Genomic DNA, 24,120 nt, shown 5'->3' with positions numbered 1-24,120 from the left:
CTAGTTTCTCTCTCAGATAGAACAGTCTGTTACTTATAATACCTTTGTCTCAAAGCCTTTTTCTCTTCCTTGAGGAGTTCCGCAGGGGTCATCGCTTAGTCCCCCATCGTTTAATGTGTACGTTACTCCTCTAGCCAGACTGGTTTGTTTTTTGGGGTTTTCAATAGTATTGTACGCGGTTGATACTCAAATTGTTGTGACTATTTCAAGTGACATTCAGGAGGTAGAAAATAGGTTTCATAATTGTATGAAGGAAATAGACAAAAAGAATGAAAAATAATTGACTTAAACTTAAAGCTGGGAAAACTGAAGTTTGTCTGTTTGGCAATGATATTTCTTTCCGGTCCCCTTCTAGGTGGATTCATGATTTAGGCACCCTAACTTCTCTTTCTAGGGAGGCAAAAAAGCTTAGGAGTGCTTTCTGATAATAAACAGGATTTCTCAGATCAAGTCAATCAGGTCACTGTGTATTTATATTTTATGAATATTGAATACAAATCTTTACTTTTATTCATCTTGAGCTGCAGAAAACAGTTGCTTTTGAACCATTAAGAATTGATTATTGTGGGGGCGTGGCTTGCGAGGCGATGTGAGCGGATGTGCTCTGGCGGGGCTCCCGCTGCTATCAGCCTGTTTTTGCTATTAAAGCGGAGTCGGGGGGGTTCTGCACTCACCACCGGATGCCTTGAGGGTGTGGACACACCGTGAGCCAGCATCTGACCGGCAGCCCGTACGAGAGACAGCTGTGGCACGGAATTCGGCGGAACCGGGTTGAACTCCGTAAGCGGCGACCCGCCATCTTGGAGGCCCTGCAGTAACGGTTCCCGCCCCTGATGTAGGGAGGGTGAATCCTGGGGGCAGAGCATTGTCTGGGGAACCTGGGACGCCCTGCCTGGCGGCCCTTGCTGGCGAGTGCCCGTGAACACCCCTCCGCTCCCCGGAGAGCCGCCGCAAGGAGGGGGCATTCGCGCCCGGCCGTGAGCCCCGGGAAGAGGCCATTTTGAGGTGCCCGAGGAACTGCGGAGTTGGTCCGGCCGCCTGAGCCTGCTTGCGGCAGGTGCAGCGTTTGTCCCGGTGATGTGGAGTGGCGCGGGGCGTCCCGGCGAGGGGTCCCCTGTGGTGAGCTCGGAGAGGCAGTGGGTGCAGTGCGGCACCGGAGGAGTCCTTAATTTGCAGCGCCCGCCATTTTGAGAGCTGCGGGAAGAGGATTGCGTAGAGCGGCAGACGGCGACTCTGGGGTGCTGCTTGCAGGGTGTGAGGCGCCTTCGAGGAGCGACAGGGCGATCTGCTGGTGCTTCCTCCCGTGTGGTCTGTGGCGGTCCCTGGACAGGCAGAGCTGCTCTCCGGGAAGGTGGCTAGCTGGTGCGAGTGGTGACAGATCTGCCGCTGGGCCGGTGCTGACCTGGAGTTGTGGTCTGCGGTGCTCGAGAGCTGGATTCCAGGAGGTCCCTCGGAGGCGGGCATGATTACGGGACACTTAGGTGAGCTGCGCTGGTTCAGTGAGAGAGGGGAGGAAGACGGCGGAGCCCGCCATCTTTTGCTTGCCGTGGGCCGGCCTTGGGAGGCCTAGAGACTGGACTGGGGATTCCATGGGCGGTCTGTGTGTGCCCTCCCTATCGCCCTCCAATTGGCCCTCGGGCGCCCTGGACAGTGTGGCACTTTGAGTGGGCCTTACATTCCCCTGATATTGACTGGCGTGCTGCCCTACAATCAAGCGGCGAGGCCCACAGTCTCGGTGTTGGAGCGTGGTTGATCCCTACCTTGCAGGATCCTGTCCCGCTCCCCAAACCGGGGCGCGATCTCTTCGCCTTGCCCAACCGAGAGGGTGCAATGACGCGCTCCAATAAAGGGAGCAGGGCTGATCCGGCGGCGGCCCCCAAGGATAACACAGCTGTGGCCATGTGGGGTAAAGCGGGAGCGCCTGCGGCCGTTGCAGGCCTATCCCAAGTTGATGCGGAATCCCCACGGTCACTCAAGCGTTCATGACCACCTTTATGACTGAGCTAAAACTGGAGATAGGGTCCCTGCAGTCTGAGGTGCATTCCTGTGTGACTGAGCTTAGGAAGGTGGTGACGGAGCTTGGGGACCGAGTGGACGGGCTGGAGCGGACAATGGACACGCGCACGGATGATCAAGAACATCTGTGGCAGTGCCTGGCGGCCCTCGAGGAACAAAACATCGAGCTCCAAGTTAAGCAGGAGGACTTGGAGAATAGGTGCCGGCGCAACAACCTCCGCATCCGGGGAATTCCGCTTGGGGAAGAAATCATGGGCTACGTGGCGCAACTTCTGCACGAGGTCTGGGGAGAAGCGGCTGCCTCCCCCCCGACACTGGATCGGGCACACCGGGTGGCTGCCCCTGCAGGGAGGCCGGGCCTCCTGCCGGACATTTTGACCAGAGTTCATTTCTTCACAGAGAAAGAGGCAATATGGAAAAGTGCGCGTGATCAATCAGACCTGCGATATAAAGGCCACAAGATTCAAATCTTCCAAGATTTGGCGCCTGTAGGAGAGTGGGGTCTGCAATCCTATGGTCACCCCAGATTTTTGTTTTTTGCTTCACTGGTTTACGACTTTCCCTGGCTGTGGGCCTGCTAATCAGACCCACAGCCTAGCTGTTCTGTCTCTAAATTGACAACCATGGACTTTAGGTGCATTTACCAGTTGGTACTGGGCCACCTTATCAGTCCCTGTACAGTGTACCTAGGTATCCAGGGCATAGGTGTACCCAGGGCCTACCAGGGGCTGAAGCATGTATTATGCCACCCCTGGCTGGCCATCTAAAACTGACACAACTGGCTGCAAGACAGCTGGGGCAAGGTGGTGTAATCACCCTTTGCTATAGATATAGTATACCTATATCTAACCCTAAAATGGACACATATATTCCTGTCAGTCACTCCTATGGCAGGCCTTATCAATCCTGCAGGCAGAGTGCATGGAATTATGTGAGATGGTGCTCTGGCATGAGCTGAGCCCGTCTGCAGCTTGCGGAACCAAGTCCTAATAGCTGTTCCATGATAACGCTATACCATATACTCTTAAGTGCATTATAATCCTCGCGGTTAAATGCTAACTCTGGTATAACATTATGAAAACATGTCGAGTAAGGTGTCATACGAATTGGAATACTACCCCCTCGCCAATTCTGGCGACAGGGGTAGCATTCCACCCTTCTAGAGGGGCACGACATGTATGTAACTGAGAACCCCGGTTAAAGTTAACTCGAGCCTTGGCATCACAAAATGGATGCTGCCACCACAGACACAAGTCTGACCTCCTGCTGCTGGGAGTCCTTCCAGCGAGGGAGGCCTGGACAAAGGGTTTCCTGCCTTGGGAGGTGCTAGCACCACCCCAGACAGGATTTTGTGTATTGAGGTAGGGAGGCCTGAAAGGAATGAGACATGCCTGGGGCACACAAGGTGCCCTGTGCATACACCGGTTCAAACCAGTTGCTGGGGCACTCCAGCCCCAGCTCTGGCGCGAAACCGGACAAAGGATAGGGGGTGTAACCACCCTCCTTCCTGGTCCCACCCAGGGGAGGAACCTAGTCACCAGTACAGCCCCCTTTAGCAGGATAAAGGTAGGAGCTGGTCCCATCCTAAATTAGATTAATCCTGAACTACTCTACAAGGAGAAACTCTGGACTTCGACGTTCTGCTCCACAGAAGACTGAAGAAATCTCCCTTGTGGGCAAGGAGTGTCCACCCTGCAACTGCAGGCACCATCAAGCGTCCAGCGGCTTCACTTTGTCGTCTTCCCTCGAGGATCCAGACTTCAGAGCCCGACGAGACCCGGATTCCCAGACCTCTCCGACCTCAACTCACATCTGCAGCAAAGCTGAGACCCGTGGGTGCGACGAGACACGTGGGACCGGCCATCTTGAAAGAAACTGCACTTCGCTTCCAGCACGACTCCCGAGGTAAACTCGACCAAGTGCTTTGGGGATTGAGAAGCCCCAGCCCCGAGCAGCCCCTGCACCGAAGATCAGCCCTCCAGCTTCCACGAGATTTGCGTGGGGCCCTTCTGCTTGTTTGCTGCTCGACGCGTTATCTGGTCACTTGCCGGCTGGCTAGTGGCCTGCTAGACGACGAAACCTTGAAATCTTCACTGCTGGTCTGGTTGCTCCAGACTGGCCCTTGCTCCCTTCCAAAAGAGGGGCACCCCGGACTCTCCTAGTCCGCACCAGACGCCTGTTCCACTCACCGCGTGGGTTGCCTTTGCCAAGGCCTGTTGACTCCAATCCCGGATCCGACACCGCCGACAGCGAGAGTCTGCGTGGGACAGCTCGTGCCTCCATCCTAGTCGTTGAAGACACCTCCTGGTCCACGTGGCTGCAGAGACAAGCGTCCACTCTTCACCTGATCGCGACGACAGCATCTGGTTCCTTCCTGGTTCCACACCGGTCACTGGCTAGTGACTTTGAACACTGTCCCCTCTGCTTTCAGGTCCTCTTCTTCATCGATCCACCCTTGGATCGCACCGGACATCTTCCTCCTGGTCGCCTGCAGCATCTTTTCTTCCAGGCTCCATAGACTTCAACGCGAGAACCCGACACACTTTGACACCTATGCACCCGCAGCCCGTGGGTGAGGTAACAAGAGCATTTCGGTGCTCAAGGGTAGTTTAACTGTCCTAGTGTCCAGTTCCACAGTCGTTGTTGTCCTAACTAGTCAGGATTGTCCGTACTCACCTTTTAACTTGAACTGTACTGTCCATAGACGTTGTTACGCATCTCGCGTGTGAGTTCACACTCTGCACACGCGTCCCGTGGGCCTCCTATTACTTACCTAAGGTGACGATAGCATAGTCCTAGCAAACCTCCAGCCTCTGGACAGCTCCATTCCTTCTATCTACTTTCACATTCCACTCACTTAGTATATGGTTTGTCGTGCCTCTAGGGCACCATTGAAATTTTGTGCAACTTGTCGTATTTTTCGTAAGAGATTGTCATGTGCTTAGCTCTCTGACCTCAAAGAGATCAGAGGTGTTGTTATTAATAAATATAGTGTTTATTTTCATAACAACCTGTGTGGTGTCCTTTCATCTGGTATTCAAGGGGTTATATTGTGGTAAAACAGCTGGCTTCACATGCCAAAAGAGTTTAGCCTAAGATTGCTTTGTCCATGCTACCATTAGGATAGCTGGTCTACAAGGTTGACTTACAACCAATCACCATAAGGGTTGTTTGGACTGATACAAGGTGATCACTAGAACTAGTGAGCATCATATATCAGGCCAACTTCTCACAGCGCCCAACACCCTGAAGCGGCAGAGAGCATTCCGACCTGTGACTGAGAAGCTGCGTAGCATGAACATCGCCTACCAGTGGGGTCATCCCTTTGCACTCATCTTCCAATGGGAGTCCAAACGCAGAGTCGTGCGATCCTACACGGAAGCGGCGCAGCTTCTCCGCATGCCAACGTCCCCTCCTGCGAGTCCAGCTCGGCCCCATAGTCGGAAAAGGACGCCTGCCGGCCCGGACTGGACCACGGTACAGCGGCACCGTCGCCCCTCCCCTGCGGAGGGGAGCTCACACACCCAGGTCAAACAGGCCATTATAGCCCACATTCGGTCTCTTGAAGGGGACAAAGCGGAGTCAGATGGAGACTCCCTCACACCTTGAAGTATGGCTCGCTTGCTTCCTCTCTCCCAGTGTGGTGACCTCGCACTTACTGATGCTTGACTCTGTGGGTAGAGTTGCGATGGGGCCTCTCGCTTTCTGCCCTGACTCCAACGGCTCGGGTTGAGGGGGCAGTGGGAGCCCCTCGACCATTTGTACTTTGAGACCGCCACAACCCCCCTTGGTCTGCACCCTAGGGAGTGACATCCCGGAGAGCATCCAAACCTGTGGGTGTAGGATGCCCTGTAATGGGGTCAGAGACCTTCGGCCCTGTTGGCCGCGATTGTTATGTCTAGATGACTGGCCTCTTAGGCCGCTAGTTCTCTCTTTATCTCTTTCTTCTTTCCTTTGTTTCTCACTGCTCTTTCTCGTGCTTTTCTTTCCTTCTCGTGGGGGCTCGGGGAGGGGGTGCTGGATGTTGGTAGGGAGTGGATGGGTGCGGGCCCAGGCCTGTGGTATGTGTGATGTGAATGAAAAGGCAGTTGTGGGAGCAACGATAACCTATGACAACACCTAGTATAGCTGTGAACGCACCTAGCCCTCTAAGGATCCTGTCACTCAATGTAAAGGGCCTTAACTCGCCTCATAAGCGCAAGCAGGTATGGCATTATCTCACCCGCCAGAATCCAGACATCATATTCCTACAGGAGACTCACCTTCTGCAGGCTGATACTGCGCGCATTGGCACACCCTAGGTACCCTCTCCAGTTTTGGGCTGCTACAGACACAAAGACGGCAGGGGTGGCGATATTGTGTAGAGTTGGCATCAGGCGGGGGGAAGGCAGACCCTTTCGGAGTGGTGACGGGCACTTTCTCAGAGTGGGTGTCGAGGTGGGGCGTCGCCGCCTCACACTGGTCAACATGTATGCCCCACAACCAGGCGCAGGACCGCTACCTCATTGACCTCTTGAGAGATCATGTGCCGCAGGGCGGATCCTCGCTTATTGTGGGGGACGATCTGAACCTGGTCTGGAGCCCGAAACTAGATCGGAGCGAGGGTTCATTCAGTGGTGCTGGGTCAATGTCCTCGGTATTACGTAAGCAGATTGCAGAGCTGGGGCTGTTTGACACATGGCGTTATTTCTCCCCAGACAAGAGGGAGTATTCCTATTATTCACACGCTCACCGCTCCTACTCTCGCATCGATTATCTGTTTATGTCCCATGATCTCTCCCGTGATGTCATAGGGGTAGAAATGTCTGATATTTCAATCTCTGACCACGCTCACGTGGGATTGCTCATACAGGACCCAGCAGCCTGTCCTCTCCGGGAACGGAAGTGATACCTGCCGCCAAGTATCCTTCGGGATGCGGCGGACGTCGAGGACATCCGGGGGGCCATAGTTTCCTACTTTGAGCGTAACGACTTACCTGAGACGCCCTTTCCGGTGGTCTGGGATGCCTTCAAGGCAACAATACGGGGGCACATTACGTCCCTTTCGATCGCGAGGTCGAGGGAGACGCGAGCGTTGGAAGACAAACTGACGGAGGACCTAAAGAAGGCGGAGGCTCAGGATCAGGGCGACTCCACCCAGCGGACGAGGAGGCATTTAGATAATCTTAGGGGTCAAATTAGGATGCTGCGCACCAATAGGGCAGAAACTTCCCTGGTGGCCTTAAAACAGAAATATTTCGAGGGGGGAGACAAGGTGGGGAGGATGCTGGCAAGGAGGCTGACGGCTAAAGCTGCTAAAGCACATATAACGAATGTACAGCTGCCGAATGGGACCAGGGTTGCGGCGGCCAAGGATAAGTGCCAGGCTTTCAGGGAGTATTACACGTCACTCTATTCGGAGGAGAAACCTCCCCCCGAGCTCGTGGAGGAAGTACTGGAGCAGTATAGTGGGGCGACGCTACACCCCCATTTTGCGCAGCTTCTGGAGGACTCGTTCACGCAGGAGGAAATAACCTCAGCTATCCAGGAGCTCCACCTCGGGAAAACACCGGGGCCCGACGGCCTCCCATTGTCCTTCTATCGCATGTTCCAGGCGCAACTAGGGCCCTACCTTCTTCGGTTGTTCGATTCTTTCACTGACTAGCAGGGGCCGTCCCCGGACATGGGGATGGCCGAAATAGCTTTAATATTGAAGCCTGGGAAGGACCCCGCTCTGTGCTAGTCGTATCGCCCAATAGCCTTATTGAACACCGACTTTAAAATATACACCAAGATACTGGCGAGGCGACTAGACCCCCATATGCCGGGCCTGATTGACCCCGACCAGGTGGGGTTTATCCGCGGCCGACAGGGGGCCGACAACGTGCGGAGAGTAGCACATCTTGTGGGCAAGGCCCATCATTGGCGGATCCCGGCCTGCCTCCTCTCCTTAGACGCCGAAAAGGCGTTCGACTGGGTGGATTGGTCCTTCCTTCGGGCGGTACTCCATAAGATAGGGCTCGGTCCGAAGATGATCACCAGGATTATGGCGCCTTACATTGCGCCGCGGGCCAGGATTAGAGTGAACGGGCAGCTCACGGAGCCGTTTACTCTAGGGAGGGGAACCAGGCAGGGATGTCCGCTCTCGCCTCCATTATTTGCCCTGGCAATTGAGCCACTGGCGGACATGATTCGTCGAGCCACTGACATCCATGGAGTCCCTACTGGCAGTACACTCTACGCTTTGCCTCTGAGCGTGTTTCTGGCCTGAAAATCAATCATAACAAGTCCTGGGCGCTCAACCTCACCATCCCGAAGACAGAAATTCCCCACCTGGAACAGATAGCCCCCTACCACTGGACGACACAACACATCCGATACCTCGGCTTGCAGTTGACTCCCTCGCTAGCCGACTGGACACATGCCAACTGGAGGGACTGTCGCCGAGGAGTTCTGGAGGACCTCCGACGATGGAAGCTGCTTGTACCGTCTTGGCTGGGTAGAATCAATGCGATAAAGATGTCTAACCTACCCAAAATCCTATACCTATTTCAGTGCCATTCCGCTGCACAATATAAGAAGCCTGCAGAGGGATCTAACCAACTTCAATGGCGGGGGGTGGGTGAGGGGGGGGGGGGGGTGGTGGGGGGGGGAAGAGACCTCGCTTCTCATAGGCACTCCTTCTGGCACCACGGGATCGGGGGGGGGGAAGAAGAGAGACCTCGCTTCTCACAGGCACTCCTTCTGGCACCACGGGATCGGGGGGGATTGGCGTGTGCTAATCTGGTGGAGTACTACTGGGCTGCCCATCTTCGCTTCATCATCGAATGGGGTACTACAGAGAGTGAGAAGGGGTGGCTGTATATGGACAGAGCCGTGACTGGCCATACCATCTGGGATTTGGCATGGAACCACAAGGCGGGGCGTTCCCCGAGCGCCTACATGGCGATACCCACGAAAACGGTGTTGGAGATTTGGGACTGGATAGTGGTACGTAGGGGCCTCACCACTTTTCCCTCGCCACACACTCCAATTGAAGGGAACCCGTGGTTTCCGCCGGCTCTCCGCACCAGAGCCTTCCGTAGATGGTCTCAGGGTAATTGTAGGGTGCTTACAGACCTCTTCGATGGGGGCACCCTTAAAACCTTTGCGCATTGCAGAGAGGACTTCCGACTGCCACCTGACGCCGAGCTGCAGTATGCCCAACTGAGACACTGGGTAATGGCGGATGAGACATATCAGGCGGCTACCCACGCTTTCACCCCGTTTGAGAAGCTAGCTCGTTACTTCACAGAAACAAAGGGTATGATCTCAAAAATTTACCACATTCTGCAGCACTCTCAGACGCTGCCTTCACATAAGTATCAGCACCGTTGGCAATCTATTTCGGGCACTGACATCACATCAGCACAATGGCTTCGGCTGTGGCGCGACATACCTAAAATTTATCGTAGCGTACCGCAACAGGAGAACGCATATAAAATGATGACTCAGTGGTATTATACGCCGCAGCGACTCCACAAAATGTTCCCGGCCTCTTCTCCTGAGAGTTGGAGGTGTCGGTCTGCGACTGGTGACTTTTTGCACATCTGGTGGACTTGCCCCTCGCTCACACTCTTCTGGAAGGAGATCTTGAGTTATATCAGGGGGGTCCTGGTGTTTCCTCTGCCTGATGCCACTAGCACAATTTTACAGGGGGTCAAACCAACAGGCCTGCTAGCGCTAACCCGGAGCGACTGGATACTAGTACTTCAAATGCTGGGGGCAGCCAGACAGCTCATTGCCCTGTACTGGAAAAAGACGGAAGCGCCGCCTGTCGCGGCGTGGTTCGTACGACTCTGGCATGGCATAACAATGCAGCTCCTTACAGCCCGACTACAGGCTCCAGAAACACGCTTTAAGGCGGTGTGGCAGCCTCTGGTGAAATATCTATGCAAAGTAGAGCATGCGTGACACATGCCTCCTAAGCTGCGGGCGCTGAGTTTAGTGGAAGATGCGGTGGCCCCCCGTATCGAACAGGCTAATGCCATAGCACTCCCGGTGAGTGAGACGCAAAATATGACAGGCGCTGCTGATATCTACCAGGGTCCGGTGTGACGCTCCTATCCCCCTAGGCCCTCTCGCTTCTACTTTCTAAACTTTCTCTTTCATTCTTTTCTTATGTCTACCTTACACTACTGCCTTTCCTTCAGGCACTATGTTATGGTTTGGACCCGGCTGGTCCTATGGTTCTATTTGTTCTAGTTCCTTGGTTATATTTGGCCCTTGGGGCTGAGCTATCATTGGCAGTGACCGCCCAGCGAGCACTAAGTGATGTATCACGCGGCCAGCCCTTTTGGGTTGTAGGCATAACACTGTGTATAAAGTTCGCATAGATGTGCATCCCTACTCTGTTCTCATGCATTGTGTTTGACGCGGCCGGCCCTGTCAGGGTTGTAGGCTTATCGCTGTGTACATGTCACTCTTAAGCGTACTCCCTGTTGCAGGGATGGAATGAAAAGACTTGAATATAAGAATTGATTATTGTAATGCTCTTTATATCAATTTGCAACAGCAACTTATGAATAAACTCCAAACTCTTCAAAATGCAGCTGCTCTGCTCTGTAGGAGAGTAGGGTCGGCAATCCTATGGTCACCCCAGATTTTTGCATTTTGCTTCACTAGTTTACGACTTTCCCTGGCTGTGGGCCTGCTAATCAGACCCACAGCCTAGCTGTTCTCTCTCTAAATTGACACACATGTACTTTAGGTGCATTTACCAATTGGTATTGGGACACCTTATCAGCCCCTGTACAGTGTACCTTAGGTACCCAGGGCATAGGTGAACCCAAGGCCTACCAGGGGCTGAAGCATGTATTATGCCACCCCTGGCTGGCCATCTAAACAGACACAACTGGCTGGTAAGACAGCTGGGGCAAGGTGGTGTAATCACCCTTTGCTGTAGATTTAGTATACCTATATCTAATCCCAAAATGGACACATATACTCCTATCAGTCACTCCTATGGCAGGCCTTATCAATCCTGAAGGCAGAGTGCTTGGAATTATGTGAGATGGTGCTCTAGCATGAGCTGATCCTGTCTGCAGCTTTCGGAACCATGTCCTTATAGCTGTTCCATGATAACGCTATACCATATACTCTTAAGTGCATTATAATCCTCGCGGTTATTGCTAACTTTGGTATAGCATTATCAAAACATGTCGAGTAAGGTGTCATACGAATTGGAATACTACCCCCTCGCCAGTTCTGGCGACGGGGGTAGCATTCCACCCTTTTAGAGGGACACGACATGTATGTAACTGAGAACCCTGGTTAAAGTTAACCCGAGCCTTAGCATCACAAAATGGATACTGCCACCACAGACACGAGTCTGACCTCCTGCTGCTGGGAGTCCTTCCAGCAACGGAGGCCTGGACAAGGGTTTCCTGCCTTGGGAGCTGCTAGCACCACCCCCGACAGGATTTTGTGTATTGAGGTAGGACAGGCTGAAAGGAATGAGACATGCCCGGGCACACAAAGTGTCCCTGTGCATACCCCGGTTCAAACCAGTTGCTGGGGCACTCCATCCCCAGCTGTGGCGCAAAACCGGACAAAGGATAGGGGGGTGGTTCTGGTCCCACCCATGGGAGGGACCTAGTCACTAGTACAGCCCCCTTTAGGAGAGTAAAGGTAGGAGCTGGTCCCATTCCAAATTAGATTTATACTGACAACTTTACAAGAAGAAACTCTGGACTTCAACGTTCTGCTCCACAGAAGACTGAAGAATCCCCCTTGTGGGCAAGGAGTGTCCACCCTGCAACTGCAGGCACCATCAAGCGTTATAGCGGTTCACTTTGTCATCCTTCCTGCCGGATCCAGACTTCAGAGCCCGACGAGACCCGGATTCCCAGACCTCTCCGACCTCTACCCACATCTGCAGCACAGCTGAGACCGGTGGGTGCGACGAGACACGTGGGACCGGCCAGCTTGAAGAAACTGCACTTCGCTTCCAGCACGACTTCAGAGGTATCCTCGAGAAAGTGCGTTGGGGATTGAGAAGCCCCAGCCCCGAGCAGCTCCTGCACCGAAGACCAGCCCTCAAGCATCCACGAGATCTGCGTGGGGCCCTTTTGCTTGGTTGCTGCTCGACGCGTTGTCTGGTCACTTGCCGGCTGGCTAGTGACCTCCTAGACGACAATCCACAAAAACTACACTGCTTGTCTGGTTGCTCCAGACTGGCCCTTGCTCCCCTCCAAAAGAGGAGCTCCCCGGACCCTCCTGGTCCGCACCAGACGCCTTTTCCACTCACCGCGTGGGTTGCCTTTGCCAAGGCCTGTTGACGCCGAATCCGGAACAGACACCGCCGACAGCGAGAGCCTGCGTGGGACAGCTTGTGCCTCCATCCTGGTTGTCGAAGACACCTCCTTGGTCCACGTGGCTGCAGAGTCAAGCGTCCACTCTTCACCTGATCCCAACGACGACATCTGGTTCCTTCCTGGTTCCACACCGGTCACTGGCAGTGACTTTGAACATTGTCCCCTCTGCTTTCAGGTCTTCATCCTCCTCGATCCACCCGTGGATCGCTCCGGACATCTTCCTCCTGGTCGCCTGCAGCATCTTTCTTCAAGGCTCCATAGACTTCGACGCGGAAACCCGACACTTTGACACCTATGCACCCGCAGCCCGTGGGTGAGGTAACAAGAGCATTTTGGTGCTCAAGGGTAGATTGACTCTCCTAGTGTCCAGGTATCCTGTCGTTTTAGTCGTAACTAGTAGGAACTGTCTTTTACTTACCTTTTCGTAATTGGTTCTGCCCATTGACTTTGTTCCGCATCTCGCGTGTGAGTTCACACTCTGCACACGCAGCCCGTGGGCCTCCTGCTACTTACCTAAGGTTAGGGTAGTGTAGTCCTAGCGATCCTACAGCCTCTGCGCAGCTCCATTTCTTCTATCGATTTCCTTAACCCATTTACTTAGTATATGGTTTGTCGTGCCCCTAGGGCACCATTATAATTTGTGCATCTTATTGTGTTTTTCTTAAAGAGTATTGTTATGTGCTTAGCCCTCTGATCTCAAAGAGTTCAGAGGTGTTTGTTATTAATAAATATATTGTTTATTTTCATAACCTGTGTGGTGTCCTTTCATCTGGTATTCAAGGGGTTATATGTGGTAAAACAGCTGGCTTCACATGCCAAAAGAGTTTAGCCTAAGACTGCTTTGTCCATGCTACCATTAGGATAGCTGGTCTATAAGGTTGACTTACAACCAATCACCATAAGGGTTGTTTGGACTGATACAAGGTGATGAATAGAACTAGTGAGCATCATATATCAGGCTGACTTCTCACATGCTCCTTCTTAGCATTCCTATATTCTCGTCTGTATCCCAGGCATTTCCTAAGTTACACTGGCTTTCAGTAAAAAAAAAAAAAGAAAAGAAAAATCGATTGTTCTTCTGAATCATATTTGAAACTTAGATTTCAGGGGTATGTTGCCAATAAAAAACAATGCTTGTCCTCCTCTGACAGAAATTTGTTGATACCCAAAGTGAGTCATGAGGAGGCAGAAGTTTTACTTTTACAACAATTATGGAATAGTCTTCCTCTATATATTAAATGTCAGACTAATCACATGCATTTCAGGAAAGCGCTGAAAACTTGGTTGCTCTCAAATTAATATTTTTAGTTAGGGGTTATAGTTCATCAAAGGTAGTTCTGGCGCCAAGCCACCTATGGGCATTAGAGCGCTTTATAAATATTTAATTAATTCAGGAGTAGGCTTGTTGCAACTCCACACATTGAAATGCTGAAGGATGTATGCTCTCTTTGGATATTTGACCATGGCCGATTGGTCTTGTGGCAGCATACCACCATGCACTGAGTCACTCTATATTTATGCACCATTAAGTTATAATTGTATGAAGGCACAACACTTGTATTAACTTCTTTGAAACGCTTACTGGTTTCATTTTCCTCATTTCTCTGCTTTTTTATTCAGCTCCTGTTTTCCTTCTTCACCTACTCTTGAGGGGATGTACTGGTGAGGGATCTATGCCCTTCTCTCTTCCCTCGTAGCCCTGAGCTCTATCCGTTGTAAAAGTCCACTGGTCAGAGCCCTAAACACTCTCCGATGTATGGAACTACTGGTCAGAGCCCTGGGCCCTCTCCGATGTAAGGGCCCACACTCAGACCCCAGCACACTTTCCATTGTATGAGCCCACTGGTGTGACCCATAAGCTCTCTGATGAACGAGCCCCCCCCCCCCCCCCCCCCCCCACACCCACCTCCCCTCAGTTCTCTGATGTATGATCTCACTGGCCAGACCCTTAAGCTCTCTCTCCAATGTATGAACCACCCAGAGTCAGAATGATATACGAGGCTAATAGACAGACCCTTGACCTCTCACCAATGCAGGAGTGCACTGATCAGACCTCTGAGCCTTCTGCTTATACAACTGAGATGCCTCATAGGTATCTGCTTTGTAGTCTTACCTCCAAGACACCTCCGCCAGAGGAGCATCCACCCCACATGGAGCATTTCACCCTTTTACCTATGATGGGGCTGAAGCCAATTGAGACTGTGGCCTTTATGCAATGGCCTATTCTGGCACATGAAATTCCCTCATCTCGGAGTCTGTGAAGATGATCTATAATGGATTGCTTCTTATCTCAAAGAGTAGTCTACCTACCATCTTTCACATCGCCCCTTCACACTCAAGACAGTGACGCTTCTCAGGGCCCCCTCAAATCCCCTCTATTAATCAACATCTACCCAACCCCCTTAACAAACATGATTAAATCATTCAACCTCACATCTTACAACTATGCAGTTCACAACCCAAAGACCACAATCATCTAAAGCTCAATGTTGCAAACACAGAAGTTATGGCCTATGGACAATGGTAGGAGAACCAGCCTACAACCAAAGGGCTTAAGGAACTTGAAGCCCCTCCAACAACATCAAGATAAGTTAGAAACCTAGGGGTAACCATGAATTCAGTTCTATCCTTGATACCATTTCACAAAGAGTGCTTTCTACACAATGAAAACATCAGGTTGCTTCTTCCCATACCTTGCATACAAACTGCAAGCAATCCTCACCTTTGTAATCTCCAAGATTGACTATGTCAACAGCATATACCTTAGTGCATCCGCTTACATCATATGCAAAATGCAACCGATCCAAAATGCTGTCCCAAGGCTTCGTCTTCGCCTACTCCAAAGAGAACACATGACAAGTCCTCCAATCGCGCCACTGGATCCAGAAGGGCAATGATCGAGGCACTCTTCATTATCCACAGAAACTCACAAGGACTGCTATACCTACAAGCTACATTCAAGCAAAACAAAACACTGTGCTCCAAGCTTGCACAAGTTATCATAACACCTTACCAGAACACATTCATAGGAGGCACTGCTTTCTCAGTACCCAATGTCAAACTCTGGAACTCACTATAGCCAGCTTTAGAAGTACTAAAGAGCACAAACGCTTCAGAAGACAGTTAAAAACATGGATATTTCCTAGATAACTGCACCTCCCCACATCCCAGCAACAGAGCTCAAAAAAACAGCTGCACCCTTGAACGCAATTCTCAACTTACAATGGATAGGTTGGAAACAACCCAACCAGCAAACTGCTTTCGATATATAGGTACGGTAGGAAGGGCTAAGTGATGATTCACCAATGCATTGTGTACTTGCATATATAAGAGTTATGTCCCACAGTATTACTAAGACAATAATATGCACCAGTCAGCAGAAAATGCTAACTGATACCTCTTACATTCACATACGACATAACTGCTACAATGGTTGTCCGTCACCAATACTGTACAGCTAAAAACACAGACATCACCAAAAGAATAGGCCTGGAGTAAAGGAAGAGAATGGTCAGACAATGCTGACAATTCAGGAGCAATTTAATATAGTTCACCGCTGCAGGTCCCAAATACCTATACACTATGACTGCTTCTTTACATCTCACAATAACACCTCAGATATGGGATGAAAATAATGCCCATCCCAACAGATCTCTCCACTTTTCACTCCCTCCACCCTTGCCAGCTCTAGACCAAAACTATACACACAATGTCAGATCGGACAACACAGTGCAGTAACTAGCTAAGCAAATTATAATTATAAAAATACCATAAAGGGATCAGTAGAGCTGTTCAAAGCTCCCAGTATAATGAAAACCATAAGACTGCACATAACTCTCTCAAACTTCATCATTCACCACACTGTCATGTGCTGCATCTCATAAGATAACCACACCTCAGGGGTGATCACGCACAAAATGGAAACCCTTGCCCACATAGGATCAAAAAAAAACAAAACGACATCCAGTCAACCATACGCCCTAACAGGTTTAGCGAGCTTCAGCACCCCACAGAGGGGTAAGAAAGCTCCATATAAACAGTGCAATAAAAACTAAAAATAAAACATCCTTTTAGATAGAAAACACCTTAGAAGAGGGAAGTTAAACAAGCCTTCTGGCTTTGGGAACTTAGGATAAAAGAGCTCTATGAAGAGCTCTAAAAAGATACCCAATGGGTATTGCACCCCCCACCCGATCAGCAGAACCAAATGAAGAAACCTGCCACCTCACTGGTTTAGGGGCCCTGTATCTTAATAAGGGATCCCGCTAGATCTACGACAATTCCCTACACAGCATAACTCAGTATTCCACGTACAAACCATAAAATAGTGACACTTCGGAGCACTATACTTTCTTTGTATAATACATTGTATTAAAGTATTTTCTGTTGGTTAATTTAACTTTTAACTTCCACACTAGGCCCTCTTCCTGTCCATCTCAAATTCACTATTAGATGTATGATTGCAGTACAAAATGTATTTTCCATGTAGGTGTAATGCTGCTCAAGGAGCATTAAGAAGTATCTGGACTCAGAAAAGCAAGGCATTCCATACCTACAGGAGTGTTGCTGCGAGGAGAAGAGGGCAATGTTACATGACGCCTTGTATTCCTAGGTCGCAGTACTCGTATCAGAGCTTGTTTACAGGAGAAGCTCACTGCGGGATCCTGTAAAAAAAACAGTCACTCTTACTATGATAAAATCTCATTTATGTCAACTTTCATGGCCTCTTCTTGACACACACACTTTTAATAATCAATTGATAGTTACAAAATACACAGTATCATCATCATCAAGCTTCCCTCCTACTCACACTATTTTCGCTGTAGCACAAGTGAGCCACTCCGAAAATCAAAGGAAGTGTACTATATAGATATTCATCATTTAAGCCCACCTTGAACGAAGCACTACAAAAAGCCTCCCTGCCCCCCGCAGTATAGCCTCAGTGTGCAGACCCACCAACCCAAGCCCACATTACAAAACTGATTAATTCTTATATGTTAAGATGTCAAAGGGAACCTCTAGAAAAGGCTATCACATGCAAATTCATAACCTGCTAGTATTCACTTTTCACAACGGTAAAGCCAACCCTGTGTGCAGATTAAAATAACACCTACAGGGCAGAGTAACATCTGTGTATAGATCTTGGAAGCCATGTTGATGCAGTCCAGCTCACAAGTACAGTATCCATGGATGATATCAACTAGAGCATTCACGGTTGCTTCAATATGAGTCAGTCCTAGAAGCAAAAAGACAATTGCTAACTCAAGAAAATAATTTGGTGAAACACTGTGACAAAGCATTAATGAAGTCCGATATTTGATCACATATAAAAAATAAGAAAAGTACATAATTTCATTAACATATGGTGTCCTCTTCCTTCTTCTCTTTCCAGCATACATGTTCCATCTATTCGGCTTAATAACCTTTTTTCTTCCTCCTCTGCCTCCTACCATCTTTTCATAATGCTGATTTCTCTGATTATTCTCCCAGAAAACCTTCCCGACTGACTGCATGATTTAGCCAGTGGTGACTCCTCTGCTAAGGCTGAGGAGCGTCGCCCCATTGCTTTAAGAGCAGTGCAGCGGAAAAATAAAATGATAATAACCTGGTTATTGTCATTTTATTTTTCACGATCAACTGGGTTAGGGCGGAGCAGGGCTGGGGTTATGGGCGAGGAGTGATTTGCTCACTCAAAGTGCGCATGACGGCTTGGCAGGCCCTCTTGGGCCGGCCAAACAGTCCTGTGCACTTTGCATCTTGCCCACTAGGCTTGCTTTACAAAGCCTGGTAAGGAACATGCAAAGTCTCACAGACCACGTCTGAGCGCAGAACCACAGCGTTTAGACCAATCACAATGCTGTATTGCAACATTGTGATTGGCTTAGGCGAGGGAGCCGATGTGCTTCCTTCTGTTAAGGAGGCAGAGAAGACGGCTGAAAGGACCTAAGGGGAGTGATGGGCAGCAGAAGGTAAGTGGATTTCTTTATCTTTGTTTTTTACTACCTACTGCCACCCCCTTCCCCCCCGCCACTGGATTCGGCTACCATTTTGCTCATCCTGGTACCTCTCATCATTCACACATGTGAATGTTTTATCTATCACAGTGTCATTTTGTTACCCTCTCTGATGTACTGAATGTTCAAGAACACATCTTGTTATTCCAACTTTATGTGCTTGTTAACTGAATGCTGTTCCTAGAAGCTAGACTGCTGGTATTTGATGCATTCCAAATAATTAACCATTACAATCTGATGAAAACATGCTACACTTTGCATATTTTTCCATCTTTGAAATGGCCTAGGCTCGCTGGTTTGGAAACCACTGTCCTAGTACTGGGACGCATTGTTTATGTTTAGTTTCTTATATACGGAGTGCACCAGTACGAGGTACCCTGCTTCAAAGCGCAACAGACAATCAAACAAATCAGAAAAAAACAAAAAAGACTAATATAGAAATAAAAAAAGAAATGTTATAAGTACAATTAAGGAAGGGGGCGCGGCCAAGCAGGCTACGATGGCGGACATGTCCCGCTGAGGCTGCGCGATCGGGCGCACATATTGCCCGTTTCCAGGCGTCCCTGTGACTAGCAAGGACACCGGTCGGGTGTCGGAACATTCACAGCACGAAGGATTGCCGAGAAACAGTACCTAGAGGCGCTCCCTGCACCAAAAGACGAAGGCGACAAGGAAACCCGGCCTGTAGGCTCCTGGCAGCAAAATGGCGCCCGCGGACTTCTGACCGCGAACTCTGGGAGTCCAGACTGGTGCCCCGGGCCGCATATCAGAAGCCGCATCTGAACACATAAGTGTGGGCACAGCAGGTGAGCAGAGGCTTTCCGATACCTCCACAGTCCACCTGGAACCCTGACGAGTGCTTCGGAGGCGTGCGACGGCAGCAGAGATTGGTGACGGCCCGCCATTTTGGCTGTTGTGGTCTTCGCGCCTTAGCTCCATAGCCCAGCGACTCCATTGAACGCAGTCGCAGCACCACATGTTGCTTGACGGCAACTCCTGCACCTGAGGATTGCTCATTGGCTCCAACATCGCGGGGAAACACGAGATAACCCCTGATCGGCCAAGAATGCCTGACCCCAAAATGGCGCCAAGCACTTAACGGGGCCGACGGACCCGATTCTGAACACCTGGACACTCTTGGGGGAGCGCGGCATCACAGAGAGAAGGTAAACATCCTTCAGAACGCGGTCAAAACACCGCGGTGCCATTACAACGCGTCTTTTACAATGCAAGTCGTTACCACGACTTGCGCTGGAGGGCGCTCTAGACTAAGGAATAGTAGATTTACTATTCCAACACCTTCCCTACTGTACGTAGGCTGGAGTTGGAATAGTAAATCTTACTATTGCTAAGTCCAGCACCCTACAGCGCAAGTCGTGGTAACGACTTGCGTGGTAAAAGATGCGTTGTGATGTACCGCGATCATTTTGATCGCGTTGTAACATCATACATCCCTGAGAGAAAGGTGAGCAACGGATTGCACATAATCAGGGGCACAAGGAGACTTCCTCACCGTGCTGCAAAGACAACGGTTCCACAAGGGTGGCTGCCTGACCCTCCAATGGCAGCCATGTAATCCTGACTCTCCCGGTTCAGATCTCTTCGCTGGGGTACTGGAGAGACACGCAAACTAGCTCATCGACCACCTGGGGTCTCTACAAAGACTGACTCCCCGTGACAATACACATACCGCGCCACAGCATCCTGGACAGCACCCGCCTACCCCGCAGCGACAAAGTGGCAAGATCAACACTGAGGTGACCAGAGGTCCCCCCCCGCACTTCCAGACGCCCATCGAACGGCTGTGCGATCCCTCCTCCGTCAGGATCATGCAACCCAACATACACGGAGTGGGCACCACACCACCTAACACTCCTTCAGTCGCCGCAACAATGGGGAAACCAAGAGCATTGCAGCACACCGCGGTGCCCATGACCGCCTCAGAGAACATGCCAAAGAACCCGACATGGGCCTTAACCACAGCACCTCCACCCGACCTGTCCATCTCGGACAAACTGGACAAGGTCTTAGCCGCCATTGAACTCCCCAGGTTGTCCATAGAAGCGCGACTCGGCACCCTCGCTACGGATGTCAACCTAATCCGAGAAGACCACCGTAAATTGGCAGACAAAGTGAGGGAAGACGAGAAGACACTAACCGACATGCAACCTACCATCAAGGCACACCAGAAGACACTGCAAGATGTCCTGAGCCGCCTATTCACCGCAGAGGAACGCGCAAATGATTTAGAGGGACGCTTGAGGCTCTGCAACATCCGCTTACTGGGTCTCCCGGAGGGAATCGAAGGCGCAAACCCGTTGGAGTTTCTAGAAGCATGGGTGAAAACCTTCACCCCCACGTCTGATCGAACCGCATTCTTCTCCTTTGAACGTGCCCACAGAGGCCCAGCCAATAAACATCCACCGGGATCAGCTCCCAGACCGTTGCTGGCGAAATTCTTACATTTCCTAGACAGGGACGCGGTGCTTCGAGCGGCCAGATAAGCACCCCCCTACGGGTGGAGAATAAACAGATAATGATTTTTCCTGATTACGCGTGAACGGTGGAGTAACAAAGGTCTTTATTTCTGGAAGTAAAACGTCAATTGCGAGCAAACAATATCCAATATTCCTTGCTCTTCCCAGCTCGCCTCAAGGTACTTTTCAATGGCTCCTCTATCTTTTTTGCAAACGCCGATGAAGCGCATGAATGGGCGGGTCAACACTGCGCGCAGCAACCCAGAACAGAGACGACACTAGACTCAACCTTTAAATCGCCACGCACCAGGAGACGTAACCCGAAACAGCAACGTGACGGATCGAACAAAGTTATTAGCAAACAGGACTTTACGGACCTGGAGCAAATTATGAAGGAAAGACGGGTAGTTTTGCAGGCGGTGATTGACCTGAATGCTTCCCCAAGTGCGGAGGACCTAGATAGACCCTCACACATTTTTTCATCGGATGGAGAAGATGACAGCGACGGCGCACTATCTGGGGCGGACTCGGTCACACCTCCCCTGGTCACCCCTCAGAGAGCAGATGCCATATTGGATGGACAATCGTCTACCCCCCGCCATGAGACGATCCGGTGGAAAATACAGTAAGAACTCGCCCCACCCAGGCACACCCATTGAGCGCACACTGCATTGACACGGCCTGACATGTCTATGGCGACACACTATGATCCTACTAAAGCCCGATCAACGTCCTGCCTAGCACACATGCACCGCCACCCCATTGCATATTATTGTACTCCCCCCGTCCCCCCGTTTTTTCGAGGGGGCCGGTGTGGACGCATCGTCACCAACTATGGGTCCTCAGTATTGGGACTGTTTCCTGACCCCACTGTTTACTACCCCTGTTCAGAAATATCCTGTCCCCTCATGGAACTTCATACATCAGGGTACCTTCAAAGTACATAGCGGCGACATTGTATGTCACATAGGTGCATCATACCACTGGGGAATCACTGGCCACCACACCCCGGCGGATACCAGACACGTCAGCGCGCAATAACAACCATACATACCGGGGACGGACTACAACTGTATAATGGACCCCAGCTAGGACCGATCCCACCTCCTTCTCGTGCACTCCTCCACATTTAGGCAAATTGAACGGTTTAAGTCATGGGTCACACAATGGACACTCACAGACGCAAGGAGACTGCAACACCCACAGACTCGACTGTACTCGTTCCATTCAATCCCACATAACCTACGGGTCAGTTTAGATAGATTCTTATGCTTGGCGGGTCTACTCCCCAAATGCCACCACTCTGAGTACATGGGTAGGATCGTCTCTGACCATGACGCACATGTCCTGCGACCTAATTGGAGAACCCCAACCCCCCCCCCCCTGTCCCCATATGGCGACTACCACGGGACTGCCCAACGGGCCAAACCTTCACACACGTACAGGGACTAAGTATCCAAGACTACTTCGCCCACAACACGGGGACAGCGTCCTCGACATTAGTAGAGTGGGACAAATTCAAGGTGGTGGCCCGGGGAGAATGCATTATAAAAAGAGCCGGGGTAAAGTGGACACTAGAACAAGCCCTTGCCAAAGACGAAACGCAACTTGCTACCGCTACTAAATGAGACGATGCCTCCAATCAAATGGCGACACTAGTGGCTAACGCCAAGACAGAGTACCAAGCAGCCTGTGCAGACCTCCGGCGATACAACTTTAGAACATAAGCGACCCGGATGCACAAGGATCGAGATAAAACCGGCATATTGTTGGCATGGTAAGCCAAACAAAACACTGACGCGCGGCCCAGAACCGAAATAATGGACCCCCTCGGAAATCTTGTACGTCCCAAGATGAGATCCTTCTGGCGTTTCATCAATACTACTCAGCAGTTTATCGTAATCCAGCTCTGACCGAGCAGGGCATACCAGACCAATTTCTAGACCCTCTTACGAGCCCCAAAATTTCGGAGGCAGACAGGACAACATTACATGCGATATACAATCTACCTACATTACGCAAGACCTCCACGCCCTAGCTCGCAATAACGCTCCGGGACTAGACGGGTTCCCCTAGAATATACCACCTTCTCCCCCTAATTGGTCCCCCGATTGGTGGCAATGTTCGCGGTCGCAATGGAGACAGGACAATTGCTAAGATCCCTTCGAAAGTCAGTTATTGTGACTTTCCTGAAGCCAAACCGTGACCCTCAGCAAATGGCCTCCTACCGTCCCATCACACTTCTGTCCACCGACTGTAAGATACTAGGAAAGATACTAGCGGACAGATACTGGCAAATCATACGACCATTGGTACACCCAGACCAATGTGGTTTTGTCCCAGGCAGGAACACATCCCAAAATATACGCCAACTATTCCATGTTCAAGATCAAGTCGGTGACGAGTTCCCTTACGAATACCCTTACATGGCAATTCCTCTTCTCAGTCCTACAACGAGCGGGACAGGGCCCCACTCTCATAGCGTATACGTGGCTCTTGTACACCAAACTCACCTCACGCGTTCTTATCGGGCGGTACATCTCTTCAGAGTTTGTGGTCCAGCGAGGCACGATGCAGGGGTGCCCGCTCTCGCACCTGTTCTTTGCACTCGCGGTAGAACCCCTAGCCATACGGCTGCGCCAGGAGGGACAGCAATGGGGCAATTCCACTCGCAGAAACCGTGCACAGTGTATTCATGTACGCTGACTACCTCCTTCTATATGTTCGGAATATCACTGCAGATCTCACTCCTATCTGGGCACCCCTCACAGAATTCGCGGACGCCTCAGGGTCGACAGTGAATTGGGATAAATCCACGGTATACCCACTGTATCCGAACCTTCTCCTCCCCCCCCCCCCCCCCTCCCCAAGATGTTTGGATCTGGGATCAGAAAGTGGCCTGGACCACAGAGGCCCCCCGATACCTCGGGATCCGTCTTTACCATTCTCCAACTGACATATTCGAGGGCAATCACTGTAGGGCATTGCCCGGTATCAGGAGGGCGGCTGGATTTTGGCGGAATCTCACATTGGCCTCGATCGGCCAGGAGGTTCTAGCCAATATGATAATAGTTCCGAGACTGCTGTACCATTTCACTAACCTACCAGTAATCCCGCCCAGAACCTTTTTCAGTGACCTAGATTCACTCCTAAGTTCGCTAATATGGGTGAAAAGCAGACATAGGATAGCATTAGCCAAGCTGAAACTACCCACTACACAAGGAGAACTAGGTGCCCCGTCCTTCGAATAATACTCCCTTGCGGCACAGCTGCAGTGGC

At 50.9% G+C, this 24,120-nt stretch overlaps 1 protein-coding gene across 11 annotated transcripts in view; it reads right to left on the bottom strand.

The window, feature by feature from the left end:
• The window catches only part of UBR4 (ubiquitin protein ligase E3 component n-recognin 4), a 2,329,353-nt gene that overhangs the window by 725,800 nt on the left and 1,579,433 nt on the right, over positions 1 to 24,120 (bottom strand). For all 11 annotated transcript variants that reach the window (XM_078642504.1, XM_078642505.1, XM_078642507.1 and 8 more), the window contains 2 exons: positions 17,465 to 17,586; positions 16,903 to 17,014 (listed from right to left, as the gene is read on the bottom strand). In XM_078642504.1, coding sequence (XP_078498630.1) covers positions 16,903 to 17,014; positions 17,465 to 17,586 — 234 coding nt within the window. The remainder of the gene's footprint in view (positions 1 to 16,902; positions 17,015 to 17,464; positions 17,587 to 24,120) is intronic.

The sequence above is a fragment of the Lissotriton helveticus genome, chromosome 5_1 (genome assembly GCF_964261635.1).
Source record: "Lissotriton helveticus chromosome 5_1, aLisHel1.1, whole genome shotgun sequence".
Lineage (NCBI taxonomy): Eukaryota > Metazoa > Chordata > Amphibia > Caudata > Salamandridae > Lissotriton > Lissotriton helveticus.
This window is presented reverse-complemented; position numbering and strand designations above follow the sequence as displayed.